General features: G+C 42.5%; 1 protein-coding gene across 2 annotated transcripts; it reads right to left on the bottom strand.

The window, feature by feature from the left end:
* Positions 1-2,388: 2,388 nt before the first annotated feature.
* gtf3c4 (general transcription factor IIIC, polypeptide 4) lies at positions 2,389-21,742 on the bottom strand. 2 transcript variants are annotated; one of them, XM_055154051.1, is made up of 6 exons: positions 21,424-21,742; positions 17,385-18,959; positions 15,213-15,410; positions 13,513-13,643; positions 7,913-8,001; positions 2,389-2,604 (listed from the first exon to the last, which is right to left on the bottom strand). In XM_055154051.1, the coding sequence occupies exons 1-6, from the start codon at positions 21,730-21,732 to the stop codon at positions 2,540-2,542; spliced, it is 2,367 nt and encodes a 788-aa protein (XP_055010026.1). In that variant the 5' UTR covers positions 21,733-21,742; the 3' UTR covers positions 2,389-2,539. The 2 variants fall into 2 exon arrangements, with proteins under 2 accessions (XP_055010026.1, XP_055010027.1); XM_055154052.1 differs by lacking the exon at positions 7,913-8,001.
* Between the last annotated feature and the right edge of the window lie 830 nt (positions 21,743-22,572).

Genomic DNA, 22,572 nt, shown 5'->3' with positions numbered 1-22,572 from the left:
ATATTGGCTGGGTTAAAAATAAAGTTAAAGATCCTTAAAAAGCTGTGTTAATAGTTTTAAGAAACAAGTTTGGCTGTCCGTGGAAATGTCAACACGTGCAACCTCGTGGCTTGGGCTCTATTTCTCACCGAGATGTAAGTAAGTCGGACTCACGCTTACCTGTGGTGTGCGTAGAGAAAGCAGATCTCAATCATTTTTAATGCGATGTGAAATTTACGCGTCCAAAAGTTGCGCATAGTGCAGAATACATCCTTCATGAGCGTAAATACAAGTGCAATGGAGCCGGGTTCTTAACACATCATGTCCTGTCTCCTGTCCAGCCCTTCAGTCAAATTTTAGAACCCTATGTGGCCCCCAAGCCAAAACGTTTGCCCACCCCTGGTCTAGTGTATTCTGCTTCCTGACCTAGTCGCTGGAGAGAAACGAAATTGAGCAGAGGCACTAGGTGGCGCCAGACTGGCTAGAAAAAAAAACAACAACAATGTGAAATCACATAATGTGAATGAACGTCTAATTTGGAGTTTGCGCAAACAATACTGTGGTTTCTGGTGCTGGGGGCAATGAGTAAACAATAAGTAGAGTGAAGGAAGTTGTTGGATGGATCATGGGGAAGTGTAGCTTTAATCCACAGCGGCTCTTACATTTTAGATATAGTACCTGTAGTTGGTTGGTCATGATTAGAATTGGATCTGGTGTTTTTCACCCGCATAATGGGTGCGATGTTGGTATTAATTTTCATGCAAGTGGTTTTAAAAAGGTCCTAAAAAAGTCTTAAATTTGGGGTAATCAAACCTGGGGATGCCCTGATAATAGTGTTGTCATGCTACTGAAATTTAAAACTCGATTTTCGATACTAAAGAATAGACCTGATACTCAATACTGATTCCAATATCATGATACTAGAAAAACACTACTTTCTTTCACCACTGCCACATTTACATCGACCTTTAATTCCGAATAAAAATAATTTCATTCTGAATAAAGATTAATTCCGCTTTTAAAAGACCATTACTTAAACACTTAATTCCTAATGAAAATGATTATTCAGAATTAAACTGAATTCTGAAGTAAGTAGGCGGTTTATTCCGATTTTAAAGCCAAATTAATTCATTCCTCGATTATCTAAACGTTTACTCTTCTTAAAAATAATCACGCTCGTTCTGACACGATCCGGCTCCACCAGTCCAAGCTTCAGACTTTCATCCACGTCTCTCTGGATTTGTGAGCGGGATGAGGTAGTGGGCTGAGGTAGAGCAGCCGTTGACTCAGTTTGTCTTCTTCCTCCCTTCTCCGACCCTCTTCCCTTCTCCTCTGTGATGAGACAATTCTCCAGCTGCTGCTTCATTATCAACGAAATGACTGCGAAAAAAGTTTGGATCATGTTTGTCGGTAGTGTAACGACAAACCGAGATGACAGAAAAGCCGGTAGCAGCTGAAGTGTGTGTTTTCTTCCGGTCGATGTAAATACATTTGTCTCTCTGTCCAATCAGAACCCTTCCCCACCCCCAGACACTGAGTGGAATTAAATAAAGAAGATTTAACGTGTTTTCCAATTTCAGAATTATTATGTACATGTAAACTCGAAGGACAATATTTTAATTCCAAACTACTTAATTCATAACAGTTCATTCAGAATTTAAAACATCATGTAAACGTGGCCTATGTGGTGTTATTTGTGTGTAATCCTCAGTGGTCAAGAAGGTTCCATAGGTGTATACTCGTCTGTGTGCTCTTATACTTGTTCAACTTCATTCTAAAGACATTCAGGAAAGGTTCTGCTCTGTTCTGTGAATGGAACGTTTTTATAAGCACAAATGTCTCAAATGAGTATGTAGTTTTAGTATTGATTTGTATTTGATTTTCGATAGTTTTGACAATCGTAGTTCGTAACAAAACGAAAAAGGTCCCTAAAATGTGGAAACACAAGCATGTTGGGACTGAGATTTGATAAAACATTAGAACATGGAGCTGACCCCATGTTTAGAGTGTTTTTTTGTTGTTGTTGTTTTTAACCTGTATCCACCTTTTTTCATGTTTTAAAGTACAATTTGATATAACAGATATGATACCTCTGTGTACTGACTGCATCTACTGACTCAGGAATTAAAGCTGGTGCACATTAGCATGCTAGTTGGTGGTCTCTGAAATGTTGTGAAAAGACAATAAACTCATCACTGAATAATTAGGACGCTCAGAATGTGTTAGGAATGTGAGGAGTAACTTTGGACAACTGTAAACCATTTCAAATGAACTAAAATCGCGTTTTTCAAGACCAAAAAAAAAATCAGGCACAGAACCTTTGAAGCTGTTTTTAAACCTCCTGATAGAAAATTCTAATTCAGTATTGTACCTTCAGTGAAGCATCCATGTTGTAGTAAGGACCCAGGATTACACAAACATGTTTTATTCTCATTTTCAACAACAACAGTATAAAAGTGAACAAGATACGATATAAAAGTAACTGTCGAGGTGTTGGACGCAGCCTCGGAGCCAAACGCCCTGGAGGTCGCCCGGAGGTCCTTCTCGTGACCTCTGACCTTTAGATGAGAGGGGAGTCACAGAAAGCACATGGAGCCTGCAGCATCTTCTGTATCCACACCGGATCTGCACCACACAACACAACAAGAGTCAGACACACATTTGTTCTGATGTCGACTGGAACACGACCACAGCATACAAGCCAAAACTATTCACACGACACTGTGTTCTGCTCATTTCATTTGAACTTTTAGCCAACACTTCCTCACACATAAATATATCCAGTTGAATTTAGTATCATTGAGTCATTCAAGTAATCTAGCTAATATACTGTATGTAAACAGTCTCCCTGTCCAGCACTTGTAACACTGGGCTCCACCTTGTGACATAATTAAGTGGCAATCCCGTAAATGGGTTTTAAAGCCCATGCACATTCAACTGACTCGTTCAACACTTAAATGAACTACTTTACCCTTTTGGGTTTTTTATGTTATGATACAATATTTTTCGAACTATAAGTCACACTTTTTTTCATGGTTTGGGTGTTTCCTGAAACTTATATATTAAAATTTTCAGATTGACAGCCACGAGAGGCTCTAGGTTTGTGTATCAGTTTTCTGCGCATGTCTCCTGCAGAAAAACCCACTGTCCTGCTGCAAGTAGTGAAATATGCAGCAGAAAACGGTAATCGAGTAGCAGAAAGAAAGTTTGGAGTGAGTGAGAAACTTGTGAGGGACTGACAGAAAGCAGGAAACACAGCTTCACGGTAACTGGGAGGGTGCACCATGCAACTTTCCTGGAAGCCATTGGTGAAGAATTCAATGGATTCAATTGGATTTAGTGATTTGGAGTGAGATGGAGAGTTTGGTAAACTTATGTTCTGTTGTTTATGCTATAATTATCTGAAGAACTGTTCATATGTGACGTTAACATATTAAAACCTACTCAGTCTGTTGTTCTTTATTCTATTGTTATTACGATAACTTTTCTTTCATGATGAAATGTTGGTTCCTAGTCCCTGATTTTATAAAATAAATTTTCCCAAAAAAGTGATTTATAGTCCAGTGCAACTTCTATATGTTTTTTTCTTCTTCATTATGCATTTTTTGGCTGGTGTGACTTACACTCCGACTTATAGTCTGAAAAATACAGTAATTATAATGATAATAGTTTTTTTGTATGCAATTTATTAAATTTTAATATTTTGTCTGCACCAGTGTATGGCACTTAGGACAGCTTAAGTCAGGCATGTCCAAACTATGGCCTGTGGGCAAAATGCGTCCCTCAGACAAGTTTTTCTTGGTCCTCAGGCTTTCAGGTGAATTGGCCCAAATTGCCTCAATTAAAAATGTACTTTTTACTGCAAGTTTTTTTTATTTTATTTTTTTTAAATCTACCTTGATAAAGCAAATATTTAATATTTAGTGTGTGGTTTTAAGGATCTTAGCATGAATACACTGTTGGCTCATTCTAAGGTGTTAAACATGCACATATTTAAATTATTCCCTGTATTGAGCTCCAGTCTGTGGCCCTCGATCGGCCCTCTGCTTCATCTGTGTTTAGATATGTGGCCCTTGATGAAAAAAGTTTGAAAACAACTGGCTTAATTTAATGTGCTGTATCAAATCTGGACTTGATGACACTGACATCAGCTTCTTTAAATTCGCTACTTTGAATCTAGCATGTTATCAGATTAGAAATGAGTAAAGTATTTATTTATTCATTCTATACGTCAGTCTTCGTAGCTACAGTGGAAGTAATAGTTGTAGCGTACTACAACCACTGCTTCCACTGTAACAACAACTGCGCTGGATCTTTCTGACCGCCACCGACCCCTCCGACCACCAATAAATCTCTCACACACAACACACACAGGAAGTATGAACAGATAAGCAGTGGTTCTGTTGTCACCGTAGTAAAGTTAATACTAATTTGCCTTAATCATAGAGGTTCCACAGCCTCACATTCACACCACAGAAGAGTGCAGGAGGAGCCGTAGAGAAAGCCAGCAGTCTTCAGAGTGGACATTGTTTTGGTATTGTGCGCCGCCTGTCTGTGTGTGTCAGACAGAGTCCAATTTGATCGTGGCTATATTTAACCAGCTTCAAGAACAGGGTTTAGACTGACGACCAGCGGCGAGCCGGACGTGACTGACGGCACATGTCACGGATACTTCGAGATTTGGTTATTTTTAAAAACTTTATTTACACAATGCAGTTTTTTTCCCCTTAAACGAGCGTCCCTGTTTACCTATAATAACCAAAACCCACAAATGTCACCAGGTCTTTACCAAAAGCCTGTGAATGACGGGGTGTAAAGAGGGAGGAAAATTGCTGTTCAAATATAGATGGTAAGATGTTTAGCTGGCAGCTAGGGCGGCGCTCATGCTGACATGTGCCACAACAGCGCGAGGCTTGTCACAGAAGAGTGCGCTCGGAGGAGTGACCAGGAGCTCGCCAACCTGACAGACGGAGCTAATGCTAAAGCTACAGCTAACCCTACAGACGGCAGAGACGACTGGAACCAGAGCAGACGCCTTCGGTTAAATGTTTAGGAGCACTTTATTACTGGTATTGGACCTCTCCAAGTTGGTCCCTCATCAAATGCATATGTACACAAAACTATGTCAATCATTTGTGCTCCAAAAGTCTGTATTATTATATAAAATCAATCAAAAACAAGTTACTGAAGACTGACAGTGTTGGGAAGGTGACTTTTAAAATGTATTCCCCTACAGATTACAGATTACATACCCCAAAATGTAGTTTGTAACGGAATCCATTAAATTACTTAAAGTGAGTAACGTAATCTGAATACTTTGGATTACTTGATTTGCTGTAGAGAAACAAAGACGAGGATATTGTAACATAAGATGTTTTGTCTGATAAAAGAAAATAAAAAGCCCAGACTTTACTGAACCAAATTAAAAATATTATTGATAGAAGATGAGACACGTCTGCGCAGCATGATTTAGTCCTGTTAAATCCTGTTTTAGACCTGTTTTAGTCCTGGTTTTGTCCTGGTTTTTAAACCTGGTTTTGACCTGGTTTTGAAACCTGGTTTTCCTGGTTTAGGTTTTAGTCCTGGTTTTCAATCCTGGTTTATTTTTAGTCCTGGTTTAGTGTCCGGCAATGAGTGGAATTACCAAAAAAAAAAAAAAAAGGGGGGATATAGCCTAAAATGTGAAAACAGGAAAATACCGCCATGTAATCCATTTATTTCAATCAAATAACTGTAATCTAATTACCACTCACTGAAACAGTAACTGTAACTAAATACAGTTACTCATAATTTGTACTCTGATTACATAACTATGGTACATGTAATCTGTTACTCCCCAACACTGAAGACTGATACAGACTTTTCCATGGCCTCAGATCGTTTATCTTCACTAGTTTTACTGAGTTTTGCTAAAGCCGCTCCCGTCACCTGAGCAAAAAGGACGTCATATAATTTCTACAAAAATAATAATTAATCATTTTAATCATAGCACAAAACAGCACAAATGAAATATAAACGTTTCACAACCGTGTCATCAACCAAAAATAAAACTGCCAATATCTTAAGAACCATAATCGCACAAACAAAACTTTTTGCCGCACAAATGAAGCACAAACAAATGACATAGTTTTTGTGTAGGTTTGCATTTGATGTTAGGCCAACTTCAGCAGGCTGGGAACGGGACATTCATTATAACAAGTATTTAAAGGTATACTATGCAACTTTTCTGTTGGTGGGTTGGTACTTTGTCCAGGCAGAGCACTAAAATCTTCATGAAGTCAGGCAAGTGGCAGACCCTCCACCAGAAAAGTTACGTAAAGCACATTTAAAGAAGGAATATTGCACTTCTATGAGGTATTAGTTGCTAACACATAATATATTTAGATTACCATGTTCCCTCTTATATTTGTTGTTTTGAAGATGGTATATTCGGCGAAAATAGAGTTCTAAAAAGTTTTACTTTTGCTTTTCACTTCTCCCTCAGAGTGCTATCACAACTCGGGATGGGCAAATTTTCGTAACTGATCATTGGGAGAATTAACAATCGATTTTCAATTAATCATTAACGTTTTTAGATTAAAATTATCACCATTATTTTATCATCATTATTATTACTAATCTGCATAAATAAACTCAACTTTAAAACATATAAACCATAACCACTCTAGAGCCACATCAGTCCGTTTGACATTATAATGTGTTTAATGCAGCTTTGACACATTTGTTTATGTTTCACAGAAACAAAATTTAAAACCACATGGCTCATTTGCATAAACTAAAAGTGCTGCTCTTAGCTCTTTATTTTGGCTGTTGTTGTGATGAAAAGATTAAAAAGTATCTTTTGGACACATGCACTTGCACTTGTATTGCAGTAACCAGGATGCTGCGTGTACATGCACCATGACGGGACACTGATGTGCTGTAAACACACTCATTGTGTGGTACAGTGATCTCCAAAGAGGTGAGCCAGAGCCCAAACGTGGGACTGTGAGGCACAACTCCAGTGTTTGCACTGTCATACGCAGCTCATCTCCTTACACGACGCTACACACAGCAACCTACATTCGGTTTGTCGATTAAAATGAACGTGATCGACGAAATTCTTAATGATCAATTATTGATTAGTCAACAAATCATGCCCATCCTTAATCACAACACCTCCCGCTAATGAAACTACTGTATTACACCAGGTTTGTGAAGTTGTAGTGCATTGTTTTATATTATGCGTTTGTATAATTATGGAAAATGGCCGCGCAGGAGCAAGGGTGATGTAGGCTTGTGGGCAGAGCATTGCACAGAATCTTACAGCAAATCGTAAGGAGGGTTTGAGTAGGGCCCGGAAGAGATCTCTAAATTACTCAAACATGCATGAGTGACATATAGAACCTGTAAAGGCACGTTTTTGGTAGAAAGCCCATTTGATTTTGTATAATACCCTCTTTAAGATAACGATGATGATGACTGAAAGACATTTTTATTTGTTTTTAATAAGATGATCAATAAATGAAGAAAAAATATATATAATTTTTGTCTCTATCCAAATCTGGGCTTTTCAAAATCAATGTCCAAACCGATTCGCCGTCACTTTTCACCAGTTTAAGACAAAAGCAGAGACTAGCCTGAGCTCAAACCTGCACAGCCCAAAAAGTTATTTCTGTTCACTCTTTGACATCTTTGACACTGCATACAGTCGCTTAAATTTTGACATTTTCCTAAACATTATAATCGCCAATCGCAAAAACCTCACAATCGAATAGCATTTTCCGTAAAACGCCCGTACATCAACGCGACGCTATGTAACAGCTGTAGTGTTGCCCTTCTGAAATGGCACTTGTCAGGGGCGGCGGAGCGTGTGGACAGGTGCGGGTGACAGGGGTAGAGCGCCTGCCTGCCTCTGAAGCTCCGGCGCGGGGACAGGGGATGTGGCTCTTACCCTCCGGCTCTGGCAGACTGGAGACGCTATCCAACAGGAGGCACCGTCTGAACGTCACCGCCTGGCAAGCCTGGTATGACAGCCCACACCTGGAGGAGAGGAAGAGCACGATGAAGAGGAGGAGGATGAAGAGAAAGAGGAGGGGGAGGTGAGGGGTGGGCTGCCGCGGTTCGACATTTATCGGCGCGGACGGGGGTTTAAACGAGCGGTGGTCAATAACGCCGCAGAACGTCCGCCGTCTCGGGCTGCTGTCTTCGGATTGTGGACAGGGCCGGTCTGATCGGTTTTGTCCAAAATGGGACTAAGTGGACTACAAGCGGCGGGATTCTTACACCAGTATTTCCTCTGTAGTAGAATTGTAAGATTGTTTCAAAATAAGAAGTATGAAAGAGTAGGCAGAGGTGGTTTGGAGGAGGAATAGTAGACGTGGAGCGTTCAAATGGCAGGTGTGAAGAGCGAAGAAGCAGCACGGGGTTAAAAATGGGTCATTCAAATCAAACTTGACGACTTTTACTATAGTTTGGAGGTATTTTAGAAAGTAGGGCATGTACGATCCTTTCATTGTACCCAAATATAAATATGTTCAAGTGTATTACTGATAACTGTTATAATGTTGGTTTATTTCAGAAACATTTGATGTAAAAGATGTTTCACTTTTTGTGTGGGTCTCATGTTGATTATAAAAACAGAAAGCAGAATTGACTCTTACTCTGATCTGAGTGAGGTCTGTCCATAAACTCAGAATAGCCACGTTTACATGATGTTTTTCAATTCTGAATTAATTGTTCTGAATTAAATAGTTCTGAATTAAAATATTCTCCTTTGAGTTTACATGGAAATAATAATTCCGAATTGAGGTTTACACGGAAAACACGTTCAATCGCTTTTATTTAATTTTGCTTAACGTCTGGGGGTGGGGAAGGTTCTGATTGGACAGGAACATAAATGTATTTACGTCGACCGGAAGAAAACACACACTTTATCTGCTACCGGGTTTTCTGTCATCTTGGTTTGTTGTTACGCCACAGACACAAACATGATCCAAACTTTTTTCGCAGTCATTCTAATGATAATTGCGCAGCAGCTGAAGAATTCTCTCATCACGTTTTACGTCTGTCGGCTGAGGAGGAGAAGGGAAGAAGAAGACAAACTGAGTCAATGGCTGCTCTACATCAGCCCACTCCAACATCCCGCTGACAAATCCAAAGTGACGTGGATGAAAGTCCGAAGCCAGGACTGATGGAGCTGGATCGTCTGGATCGCGTCAGAAGGGCGACACAACAAACATACGCTGAACGACCGGAATTATTTTTAAGAAGAATAAATGTTTACATGATCCAGGAATGAATTAATTCGTCTTTAAAATTGGAATAAACCACCCACTTACTTCGGAATTAAGTTTAATTCCGAATAATGATTTTCATTAGGAATTAAGTGTTAACATGGTCTTTTAAAACTGGAATTAAGTTTTATTCAGAATTAAAGCTCTCATGTAAACGTGGCAATTGAGAAAGTAAAACATATGTCCTCAACATGCAGGTTAGACTCTTTCCATGGTCTCATCATTTCTACACACTGAGACCATTCTACCAGACTCTTCCTCTGGTAAGAAGAAACCACAGGTTTGTGTTGTACTGAGCTAATCTGTATCAGTGTGTGGAAATGAAAAATGATCAAATTAAACATCAAAATTCTGTTAATGCTGTATGTGACTGCTTAAAGGGCCACTAAACACCAAAATCATTTTTTCTAATGATTCTCTGTGTAAATGGGTCTACAACAGAAGTGTATCTCTATCCCTGGTCTTTTATCATTTTAGTACATATTTGTTAAAAATCAAACTTTTGGATCAAAGTCGTGTCTGTGATGGAATCTTTAGGATCAACTACAGCCAGAACATTTGAATTTCCGGGTTGGACTAACGGCCACCAATGATTCAGATGCAGTTTATTATATGATGAGCACAGCCACTGGTGTCTACGGGTGGAATGTGAGGAGCTCCTCTCAGCCCCGCCCCGACCTGGCACCACAGTATGTAGTTTGTAACGTAATCCATTAAATTACTTAAGGTGAGTAACGTAATCTGAATACTTTGGATTACTTGATTTGCTGTAGAGAAGCAAAGATGAGGAAATCTTCACATAAGATGTTTTGTCTGATAAAAGAAAATAAAAAGCCCAGACTTTACTGAACCAAATTAAAAGTATTATTGATAGAAGACGAAGAGACACGTCCACACAGCAGGATTTAGTCCTGTTAAATCCTGTTTGAGACCTGGTTTTAGTGCTGGTTTAGTCCTGGTTATAGTCCTGGTTTCGTCCTAGTTTAGTCCCATTTTAGACCTGGTTTTAGTCCTGGTTTAGTCCTGGTTTAGACCTGGTTTTAGTCCTGGTTTAGTCTTGGTTTAGACCTAGTTTAGATCTGGTTTTGGTCCTGGTTTAGACCTGGTTTGGACCTGGTTTAGTGTCCGGCAATGAGTGTAATTAGTGGGGGAAAAAAAAAGGGAACAGGAAAATCCCTCTGTGTAATCCATATATTTAAACAAAGTAACTGTAATCCAATTATCACTCATTGAAACAGTAACTGTAACTGAATACAGTTACTCATAATTTGTACTCTGATTACGTAACTCCGGTACATGTAATCTGTTACTCCCCAACACTGCCACGGTGTCACTACGATGTCCCGTGTCTGGAGAAAAGGTCCAGATTGCACTGGTCCAAGATGTGTTGGATTGTTGTGGCTGTGGGTCTCGCCTCACAGCTGCTCTCCCAAACCCACCGAGCACCGCCCACTCTGGGGGATTTTTCACATTTTGCTTGGGTGTTTAATGGCAGTTTAAAATAAATGAAATCGAACTTTTGTGTGGTGAATGTGTTTTGGTGAGTATACAGAATATATTTAATCACATAACGTACTTTCTCTGAGGTTATTCTAGTTTATATCAGAAGGTCAATAGTGAGTGTGCACTTATCCAAGAAACCCACGCTACATCTACAATTACGACCAATGAAAAAGAGACACTAAAATAAGGCACACAACCTGCGCTGCGTGACCAGAGGCCCGGGCGGCTCCGGGGACAGACAAAGCAGGTGTTTGAATAGAGCACAGTGTGGGCAAATATCAGGAGCAGACTGTGATTGCACCGACCCGTCTGCAAATAATGTGTGGGACGCATTAGGATTCTGCTCAGGCCCAGACGCCGCGCCAGGCTAGGTAAGAGGGAGAGAGTACCCCAGGAGAGAGAGTACCCCAGACACCACGCCAGGCTGCTCTACAGGAGAGAGTACCCCAGGAGAGAGAGTACCCCAGACACAGAAGAGAGCCAGGCTGGTCTACAGGAGAGAGTACCCCAAACACCACGCCAGGCTGGTCTAGAGAGAGTACCCCAGACACCACGCCTGGTCTACAGGACAGAGTGGAGTACCCCAGACACCACGCCAGGCTGGTCTACAGGAGAGAGTACCCCAGGAGAGAGAGTACCCCAGACAGAGAGAGTACCCACAGCCAGGCTGGTCTAGGAGAGAGAGTACCCCAGGAGAGTACCCCAGACACCACGCCAGGCTGGTCTACAGTAGAGAGTACCCCAGGAGAGAGAGTACCCCAGACACCACGCCAGGCTGGTCTACAGGAGCGAGTACCCCAAACACCACGCCAGGCTGGTCTACAGGAGAGAGTACCCCAGGAGAGAGAGTACCCCAGACACCACGCCAGGCTGGTCTACAGGAGAGAGTACCCCAGGAGAGAGAGTACCCCAGACACCACGCCAGGGGTCTACAGGAGAGAGTACCCCAGGAGAGAGAGTACCCAGACACCACGCCAGGCTGGTCTACAGGAGAGTACCCAGAGTACCCAGGAGAGACCCCAGACGCCACGCCAGGCTGGTCTACAGGAGAGAGTACCCCAGGAGAGAGAGTACCCCACACACTGCGCCAGGCTGGTCTACAGGAGAGAGTACCCCAAACACCACGCCAGGCTGGTCTACAGGACAGAGTACCCCAGGAGAGAGAGTACCCCAGACACCACGCCAGGCTGGTCTACAGGAGAGAGTACCCCAGGAGAGAGAGTACCCAGACGCCACGCCAGGCTGGTCTATAGAGAGAGAGAGTACCCCAGAGAGAGAGTACCCCAGACACCACGCCAGGCTGGTCTACAGGAAAGAGTACCCCAGGAGAGAGAGTACCCCAGACGCCACGCCAGGCTGGTCTACAGGAGAGAGTACCCCAGGAGAGAGAGTACCCCAGGAGACACCAGAGTACCCCAAGAGGAGAGAGTACCCCAGAGAGAGAGTACCCCAGACACCACGCCAGGCTCTACAGGAGAGAGTACCCAGGAGAGAGAGTACCCCAGACACCACGCCAGGCTGGTCTACAGGAGAGAGTACCCCAGGAGAGAGAGTACCCCAGACACCACGCCAGGCTGGTCTACAGGAGAGAGTACCCCAGGAGAGAGAGTACCCCAGACACCACGCCAGGCTGGTCTACAGGAGAGAGTACCCCAGGAGAGAGAGTACCCCAGACACCACGCCAGGCTGGTCTACAGGAGAGAGTACCCCAGGAGAGAGAGTACCCCAGACACCACGCCAGGCTGGTCTACAGGAGAGAGTACCCCAGGAGAGAGAGTACCCAGGAGAGAGAGTACCCCAGACACCACGCCAGGCTGGTCTACAGGAGAGAGTACCCCAGAGAGAGAGTACCCCAGACGCCAGGCTGGTCTACAGGAGAGAGTACCCCAGGAGAGAGAGTACCCCAGACACCACGCCAGGCTGGTCTACAGGAGAGAGTACCCAGGAGAGAGAGTACCCCAGACACCACGCCAGGCTGGTCTACAGGAGAGAGTACCCCAGGAGAGAGAGTACCCCAGACACCACGCCAGGCTGGTCTACAGGAGAGAGTACCCCAGGAGAGAGAGTACCCCAAACACCACGCCAGGCTGGTCTACAGGAGAGAGTACCCCAGGAGAGAAAGCACCCAAGACACCAGGCCAGTATGGGCGTGGGGGAGAGAGTACCCCAGACACCAGGCCATTCTGGGCAAGGTGGAGAAAGTACCCCAGGAGAGAGTACCTGAGGACAGAGAGTAGCCCAAACACTACGCCAGTCTCAGCAAGGGAAAGAGACTACCCCAGACACCAGGCCAGTCTGGGCATGGGGGGCGAGAACACCCAAAGACAGAGTACCCCAGACACTATGCCCCTCTGGGGAAGAGAGTACCAGAAAAGAGAGTACCCCAGACATTAAGGCAGAACGGGGGACAGAGTACCCAAGGATAGAGAACGCCAGTCACAATGCAGTCTGAGGGAGAGTACCTCAAATATGTGTGCTGGAGGAGAGAGTACCGAAGCAGAGAGCACTCAAGAGGGAATTACCTCAGACAAGTGTGCAGTCTGGAGGAGAGAGTACCCCAAACCCATGTGAAGTCTGGGCTTGGGGGAGGGAGTACCCGAGGAGAGGTTACCCCGGATACATAGGCAGTCTGAGAGAGAGAGTACCCCAAACACACGTATGTTTTGGGAGAGAGAGTAGCCCATAAACCTGTAAAGTCTGAAGGAGAGAGAATACGGGTCAGGAGTAGAGAGCACCCGTCAGGAGGAGGGAGTACCTGGGCCACACGTGTCCGTTGGCACAGGTGGCCTGCTTGTAGTCGTCGAAGGGCAGCGCCTCCTCACACAGACTGCAGTACTCCTGGAACGTCTGCTTGAACAGCTTTTTCTTCACATGACCGATCAGGACCTGCAGGGGGCGAGCAGGGAGCTGAGCAAAACTACTGCACACTCAGAATTCAAATACTTCAGTCATCACAATTAACTGACAATTAACTTTAGAATTATGTAGCTTATAAACCTGAAAAAGTCTAAAAACTACTACATCTACTCCCAAAATGCTGCTACAAATGTATAACAACTTTGGATCTATTTACAATTAATTACTTTGTACACAAATTGTGCTATACAAATAAACTATATAAATTCTATACTATCATAATGATAAGGAACTTTTATAACTGTATCTATAATTATAAAATGTCTGAATATACATTAAAGAGGGGGGATTCATTGTTAACACAAAACCTAGATCAACCTGTGTGAATTTGGCCCCATCAAACACAAACCTACACAAAAACTAGGTCAATTGTTTGTGCTTCGTTTGTGCTGTTTTGTGCTGCAAAAAGTTTTGTTTGTACTGTTTTAGTTTTGCAGATATTAACGATTCTTTTATGGGCCAAATTGGGATCAGCCATCCCCAGGAAGCTTCAAAATGCTCTAAAATTGTCCAAAATTGTGTCAATATTTTGTGCTCTGTTTGTGCCGTTTTGTGCTACAAAAAGTTTCGTTTGTGCTGTTACGGTTCTTAGCAATTAGCTATTAGCTATTTTCAGTCAATGACGCCTAGCCAGGCTGGTGCCACCTAGTGCCTTAACTCAATTTCATTTCTCTCCAGTGACCAGGTCAGGAATCTAAATACACTAGATGGTTTGCAAGAACCCCAGAAGTTGTAGACCACACACCAGCGAAGAGACAGACATTCTGTGTTGGCAACAATTCCCAAGATCGAGGATTTAAAGCCGGAACAAAGAGAATGTTTGGTGAATTTTATTAAGGGGAAAGACGTTATTGTCCTTCTTCCTACGAGATTTGGGAAAAGCTTAATATACCAGTTTGCCCCATTAGCATTACATACATCACGACCAAATAGCAGCGATTGGTTAAATAAAAAAAAAAGTTGAGTGAACGAATCGTAATGCTGTGGTTTCCATGAAGTGAAACCGGCTGATGAATTAGGATAGATGACGCCACCCCGCCCCCCAAAAATGTTAAAATGTGCTAAAAAAAAAAGAAAAAGCTAATTATTACATAAATTCTTTCTGTTTTGTTTGTGCTGTTGGGTGCCTTTAATATTTTACTTTTTGCATTAATGTTTTTAAAGTTATTATTTGTTTATTTCACTGATTACATTACATAATTTCTGGCAGGAAATAACTAATAGCTAATAGCCAAGAACCATAAGAGCACAAAACAGCACAAATGAAGCACAGAGTTTTGTGGAGTGGGTAAGACTGTTTTTAGAGTCAGGAGAACTATGACCATTGACATGCACTAGTCTAACACCAGTGACCTCTGCAAATACAAGGACTGGATGGAATATTTTAAAAAGTGACTCCACACGTCTCCAACACTCTGGCTCACTAGGAAATGAGGCCCTATGTTCAAAATTCTGAACTGTCCCTTGTTAACACAATTTGAACAATTAGATAACCACTCAAAAAACATGCCAACCAAACAGAAATGCTAACGTGCTGACCTCTGCGTCTCGGTCGCGGTTGTCTGTGCTCAGGTACTGCATCAGGCCACAGGTGGGGATCCTGGTGTTGTGGGTGATTATAGTATTGAGGTAGACCGTCCCCAGGACCCTCTTCATGTTCTCCCTCATCAGATGGGTCTCCACCGAATTGATCCACGCCTGGACCTCTGACATGTGCTCCTCCAGGTCCTCCTCTTTCTACCACAACAACAATTAGCAGTTAGTTTGATTGTCGGCGCCTCCTGAACTGAGGCTATATGTGGAAGGTGCACGTAGCCAAATAGATCAATAAATGACTTTTAGGGCAGTCCCAGTCTGGAGATGTAGACAGGCAAAACACACAAGGAACATTTTCCTCTGAGCCCCACAATGTGAGAAGTTCTGATATTGAGTAACTGTGAATGTAAGCAAAATTTTTTATTTTTTTTTATATTCATATTTTTAAACTGTGTGTAAAAAAAAAAAAAAAAAAAAAAAAACATTACAAAAATTATACCAGACCGAACAAGATTAATTCGGTTTATTCCATTCAGTTCTATTCAGTTTATTTCAATACAGTTTTGCACTTGTCCAACATACAACCATCCAACATAACATTTTTTTATAACACCAGTTATAAAAACTTAATTTTTTGCACTGCAGAAATTATTTTAATTAGTGTAAAAATACAGTAAATTCACAAATAATCTTTATTTAGATCAGGCATGTGCAAACTACGGCCCGTGGGCCAAATGTGGCCCTCGGACAAATTTTTCTTGGCCCTCAGGCTTCCAGGTGACTTGGCCCAAATTACCTTACATCAATTAAAAATTTACTTTTTATTGCAAGTTTTTTGAAAATCTACTTTGATAAAGCTCATACTTAAGATTTAGTGTGTGGTTTTGAGGATTTTAGCATGAATAAAGACTGATGGCTCATTCTAACGTATTAAACATGCACATATTTTAATTATTCACTGTACTGAGTTCCAGTCTACGGCCCTCAGCCCTCTACTTCATCTGTGTTTAGATATGTGGCCCTTGATGAAAAAAGTTTGGACACCTCTGATTTAGATAGTTTTGACTAGCTCAAATGTATTCTGAAAAAGGTCCTGTATCCGTTTTTGTTTTTGGGGGTTTTTTTGGGCTGTATTTGAGCAAAAATCTGCCTTGCCCCAGTACAAATATATTGTTGTATAAGTAGCTCTTGGGGTCAAAATAATTCCTCTGTGTGTTGTCTGCAACCAGTTATCGTGTTTGTTGTTCAAGTATCAGGAAGTGTGTGTTAGCATGCTAGTTGTTGTTAGGTTGACCATAATGCTCAGCTTTAGCACACTGGTCTCAGAGATGTGAAAAGCATTTATAAACTCAAACTTCAAAGCATTTAAAAAAAACTAGTTCTGTTTTTCATGTTTGTAAAGGCCGCCACACACTACAGTTTTTTTTTTTTTTTGGTCTTAAACGATTTTTAAACGTGTGACAAAAATAATACACAACACACTAAAGTAGAATCTTATGACACAATAATGATCGCAAAGACTGCAGCAGGATTTGACTGCAGACCACAGAATATAAAGTTGTGAGTGTGATCGTGTCAGCTGGTTTCCTGTCTACATTAAAACCACTCGCTTTGAGACTCTTAAGTGTTCAAAAGATCAGAGCTCTGCACTTCTAGTTTAGATACAAGTTAAAACTGTGTTATTATTATTTGTGAAACGCGATGCAAAATTTCAGATACATGATTTTTAATGCACAAAAGATTGGCGTTAAAGTCCACAGGACACAGAGTCACATGTGAGGACCTACTCTCACCTTTTTAATTTTAAAGAACACCTCAAACTGGATAAATAACGCGGTTTTGTGGACTGGATGTTATTATTTGCAGAGGACAAATTCTAAGGATAATGTAAATGAGTTTCCAACTATCCCTTTAACATTCTAAATACTGTCAGTGCATTTATTGCTATTTCTTTTAAACAAAAGGTGCAGATGTTCAGAAATAATATAATAGCCTAAAGAGAACTTAACAGAATGCTGTAATTCCTTTGAATTTACAAAATTCCATGACTTTTCCAGGCCTGGAAAATTATATTTTCAATTTCCATGACTTTTTCAGGATTTCCATGACCGTGGGAACCCTGAGTATAGTTACTGTAATAGGCTACTGCATGTTACTTTTTGTCACACAACTCACCTCTAATAAGATTTTTCTATTGACCCCTGGGCTCTCTCTGTTCGTCTGCGTCTCTGCCTCCGTCTGTATATCTTCCTCTCGCTCCGTCGCCTCTTCCCCCTCGTCTTCTGAGATCAGCCTCTTCCTGACCTCTGGCATGGGCCTCCACCTCACCCCGACCTTCGGCCTCTGCAGCGAAAGATGAAGAGCCCGCACCAAAAACAACTTAAACTTCCACAAGTACGTCAAATCCTCCTCCTGGATCCTTTTGTCCAGTTCTTGTTGCAAAGCTGTGGGAATGCATTTCTCTTCCAGTATCTGCACCCGGATGACGTCAAGGAGGTCGGACATTCTGTACAAACTTTGCACAGGGGGGCTGAGTAATAATTTGGCTGCGCTTTTCGCCGATTTCAAAGCCATGAAGTGAACCTTGTACGTCCTTTCAAGCGGATGAAGACCTGTTGTGGGGCACATTCCTTGGGTGCTGGCGATGGCCATGTACGCCCCGTTGTGACTAACCGCCAACCCGTGCATGCGTCTTCCCGCCACGTTCTCCGTGCGAACCATGTCCTCCTGCTTGAAAAACAAACTTTTCTGAGTAAAAGTTGGCGTCAGGCGCTTAATCCAACCGTCCGACGAGCAGGTGTAGATTGTGACCGGGTGTTGGCTTACGGCGAGCGAAACAATCGGAAGTGAATACAGTCCCGCTACGTGCGAGTTGTGAATGTTCAGCCCGGCATTGGAGATCATCAGCAGACACCAGAAAACGTAGCAACCGCGCGACGCTACAATGAGGCTACAGCTTGCGTTGTGCACGGGGTGGGTCATGGAGACACATTTGATGTTTTTCACCGCGATTTCGTCCGTTTCTTTCCACAAGACGACAGGGTGGCGCAGCGTGAAGTACCCTTTTATTCCTGTTAAACTAACCGGCATGATCTTTACCGGTCCCGTTTGGCTTCCAATAATTAGCCCGCTCATTCGCCGATTTCCGCTTTCGTATTCCCACCACGCCAAGTCGCTCGGCCGATCTACTCCTGATTCTATTATGTCGTAAAATTCAACGTTCTCTTCATTCGTAAATGGCAGCATGAATTTCCACAAAACCAGATCGCCGTTTTCCATCAAAACAGCGAGCAAAATTATTTCAGTGTCCTCGCAAATGTTGTTGGGAAGAACTTGTTTGGTAGTGTAGATGCTGGACCACTCCATTCTCACAGGCGTTTGCATACTGAATCGCCTCTGCAGTTCGTCAAAGTTCAGTAAGCTGGCCTTTGGAGGTTCATTGTCCTTTTTGGCGTAGCCTCGTTCCTTTAGCCTCGCGCCGTACTTCTTGCTGAGGTCGACCTGCATGTTCCACTCCAGATGTTTGTGGCTCTGGTGAACGGTGAGTCTGTGTTGGAGCGATAAGCAGGCGAGGAGACAGCACCCCCTAGTGTCGCAGCCCAGCGGGGACCAGCTCACGTACTTGACTCCTTTGGGCAGCTGTATCTTGGGGTTCATGACGGTGTTGGCCAGGTACGCCTGTTTGATCACAGGGTCCTCATGCGCAGAGAACTTTGTGTAAGCTTCCTCCTGCTGCCTCGGAGACCCCACCTGAAGGATACAAATAGACTTGTGTAAATGCATAAAGCAAAACAACATTTACTTCAAACTTCTTTTGTATTCAATTGTAATATATGTAGGTCATTCATTGTAAACCATAAAAATATTGATCTAATATGGCTGAATAATAAATTAGGTCAGTTGACTTCCTGGTCAAAAACACTTCACTGAGAAGCCCCACCTCTTCATGTGGCATTTCACTGGAGTAAACAAGGCAAGTCAAGTTTATTTGTATAGCACAATTTGTACACAAAGTCATTCAAAGTGCTTCACAGAATAAGAAATACATTCAAATCACAATGTCAAAACATAAATTATCATTATAAAATTAAAGAGAGAGAAGAGTGCAGAATGAAAACCTTTCAGTCAGACGCAGTTGAACAGAACTGTTTAGAGCCTTTAAACAGAGTCAAAGTAGAGGCCTGTCTCACATCTTCAGGAAGACTGTTCCAGGTTTTAGCTGACACAGCTTGTTTAGTCGTGACTCTGGGCACCAGAAGGAGGCCGGTCTCTGAGCTCCTCAGAGTGTGATATGGTTCGTATGGCACTAACATGTCACAGATGTACTTTGGTGCTCGGCCATGGAGAGACTTGTACACAAGCAGAGCTGCTTTAAAGTCTATCTCTGAGCCACAAGAGCCAGTGCACAGACCTGAGCACAGGACGCATGAGCAGCAGACTTGCATTTGCCTATTTTTACTGGGGAAAAATATCTAGGTGACATTTTACCTAAACCTACATGCAAAACCCAGAGTCTGTTTTGGATAATGTCAGGTAGGTAGACCCTGTGAGGGCAAAGTGAAGTCTGTGAGTACAAAGTGTGTACATTAGCTGATCATTAAATGGCCTATGGATGATGGCATGGCCAACCACTCTTTGTTCTGTACCAATCAAATAAAACTATTCTGTGCCCTGTCAAAAGGTGCAAGTCTTGACCAAGTCACATTCAGCATCTGGAGATGAATCCTCAGCCGCTTGTACCCTCTGCTCCTCACAGGTTAACCCAGCAGCTTTGAAGAATAGGTCAAATACCAAGGACAAATGTTCCTACTGAGCTCAATACCATGTACCTTTACCTTACTGCTACACCAGCTGTTTGATGCCGAGTCACAGTCCTACAACCAGAGACACCTTGTAAACTTTCACATACATATATGACTGAGAATGTATCATGCACATAATAACAGATGTAGCTGTTTTTGACTATAGTAATACTAAATATAGTACATAGTACAGTATAACAAAACACGAAAAAAAATGAACAGCCAGCATTATTCAAAACAAGGCCAACTTGAGTAGTAAGCGTCTTAGAATCTCTATTGGTTTACAAATAGCCTGGACATTTGTTCATGTGTGACGACACAATCTCAAGCTCTAATGCACAAATATGGGAAATACTCCTGTTAAAACAATTACACAGCCAAGGATGAATTTAGCAAAACTAATTTATCCTTAGTTGGACCCAGCTCTAAATGTGATAAAATAGAGATGAATGAGAAGCGTTGGCTGCGTTCGCTGTGTAAGCCTGTTCCTCACTGACATGGTGAGGAACAGGCTTACAGTATGCTCTCTGCTATTACACAGAAAGCAGAGAGCATAGTGCATCCTGCCAGACAGATTATTACATTTCCATGTAATTGAATTAGAAAGATGTCATTCTTATTAAAGGATTAATAAGGTTTAAAATGGACAATGTTGTAAAATGCTTCCTCATAAAGTGGTGTAACACTGAGATGACAAGGCCTGGTGTAAGATATGTAACTGGTGGCTTTAACCCAACTGTGCCCGTCTGTCACTGTGCTTAGCTGGCTGTAAAATTAAGCCACTCCTGGTATTTTTTGCGCCAAGTAGCGTTTTGGAGAGCGTTGCGTTTAGCTACACGCCCGAGCAGCTGGGAACAGGCTAACCACAGCAGAAACATTTGTTCTGGATTACATGCCTCTCTCTTTTGTCCACGACTTTTGGATTTCTGCATTTAAATATTTTTCTTTACATTATTTGGGTTAAAGAAAAAACAACACAGGAGCCATAGTAAAAGCACCCAATTTAATATTGACTTGGCAGACAGCAGCAGGGATTAAGTCCTGATTTAGTCTGCTATATTGGGCTGTGTGATTGGCATCTGTGAGGAAATGTACTACTAGGCTACTACTTTTACACACTATTAAAAACTCTGCCTCTAACAGTGGAGCAGTTTTATACAAGAGTGTAGTGGAGAACAGGAGGAGAACAGCACCAAATGTCCTGCTGTAAAATGGATTTTTACTTGATTATCCATTGCGCTTATTAGAATATGATGTCATCTCCGTTAGACTGGCTTTAGTCTTGCCTCACACAGAGTCTGGATGTTCAGAGGGACCTGTGTTTACATCAGGACTTGCACACAGACGCACAGACGCACAGTCGCGCTCCCGCAGCGCAGCGCACCGTCCCCGTGTGTCCGCGGGACTCTCACCTGCAGCCGGTGCTCGTCCTGGCTCATGCTGATGGAGGTGCGGTGCAGGCTGAGTTGTTGTTGGGGGTTGTGGATGTCACAGCGCAGCTCGATCACGCTCACGGCGCTGGTGGTGGACACGGCCAGTCTGTGGTCCTGGGACCAGAGCAGCGGCTGGAGCCCGCACACAGGCGACAGCAGCGGGACCACGGGCTCCCGGAGCTGCGGGACATCCTCCGGCTCCGGGCTGCTCTCCTCATCCGAATCAGGCTCGGTTTTAATCACTACTTTAGGAGGAAGAGCAGAGACTGTCGGACTGGCAGCCGCCATGTTTGTTTGTGTGGAGGAAGTACGTCAGGAAACGAAAATGGGAGGGACTTCCTCTTTCACACAAATTCTTTTTTCTAAATTAATAAATAAATAATATTAATGTTTGATTTTGTTTGTTTTACATTTTTGTAGCTTGTATCCAAATATTAACTAGCATGTTCAATATATTTTTTTTTTTCCAATCAATTTTTTATTTATTTATTTTTCAAAATAAAACTTCTGGCTATGTTGGCTTCATGGACCAAAAGCTTATGAAATCTGTTTCCTACACAGATCTATTTTACTGTGGACGCTCTAGAGCCATACTCACTGAACTTTGCCGATCAATCACACTTTGGATTTATTGGCTACAGCAGAGCAATAATATGTAATAATGTGAAGTGAATGAACTCTATTGTGCCACACGTATGTAATCTGTACATTTCATATATTTCACATTTGTCATAGATTTTTCCATAGATAACAGTGCAGTGTTCTCCTGAGTGGGGAGTACAATAGCCTCTGAGTGTCAGGCTTGTGCTGATTAGAGGAGATTAGATGAAACTTTAATGACGCCCACAGGGAGAGGCCGTCTTAATCTGTGACACATTCACTTACACTGAATAATCTGACACACGCCAGCCAGGACACAACACTTTTCCTTCACAAAGACATGTACTCTGGGTCCGGTTTTATCTTGATGAGTGGAGATGAGAGTGATTGACGGGTGATGTTTTAGCCAATCAGAGAAATGCACGGTCCAGCCACGCTAAAACAAAAAGAAAGACATAACACTGTGGACTTCTGCAGAATCGATGACAGAAGAACCAGACACTGTTCATCTGAAGGGAGATGTTTGAT

This window comes from Boleophthalmus pectinirostris, unplaced genomic scaffold, assembly GCF_026225935.1.
Source record: "Boleophthalmus pectinirostris isolate CB_2022bp ecotype Guang Dong unplaced genomic scaffold, ASM2622593v1 HiC_scaffold_18, whole genome shotgun sequence".
In the NCBI taxonomy this organism is placed as follows: Eukaryota; Metazoa; Chordata; class Actinopteri; order Gobiiformes; family Gobiidae; genus Boleophthalmus; species Boleophthalmus pectinirostris.
Note: the sequence above shows the minus strand (reverse complement) of the source record. Positions and strands in the feature narration are given on the sequence as shown.

Excerpts from the sequence above, each read along its gene's own strand:
- gtf3c4 (XM_055154051.1), bottom strand. The coding sequence starts at position 21,732 with ATGGCGGCTGCCAGTCCGACAGTCTCTGCTCTTCCTCCTAAAGTAGTG. Across the intron at positions 18,960-21,423 it reads AGGACGAGCACCGGCTGCAG|GTGGGGTCTCCGAGGCAGCA; the intron begins GTGAGAGTCCCG and ends TGTATCCTTCAG. Across the intron at positions 15,411-17,384 it reads ATAGAAAAATCTTATTAGAG|AAAGAGGAGGACCTGGAGGA; the intron begins GTGAGTTGTGTG and ends TTGTTGTGGTAG.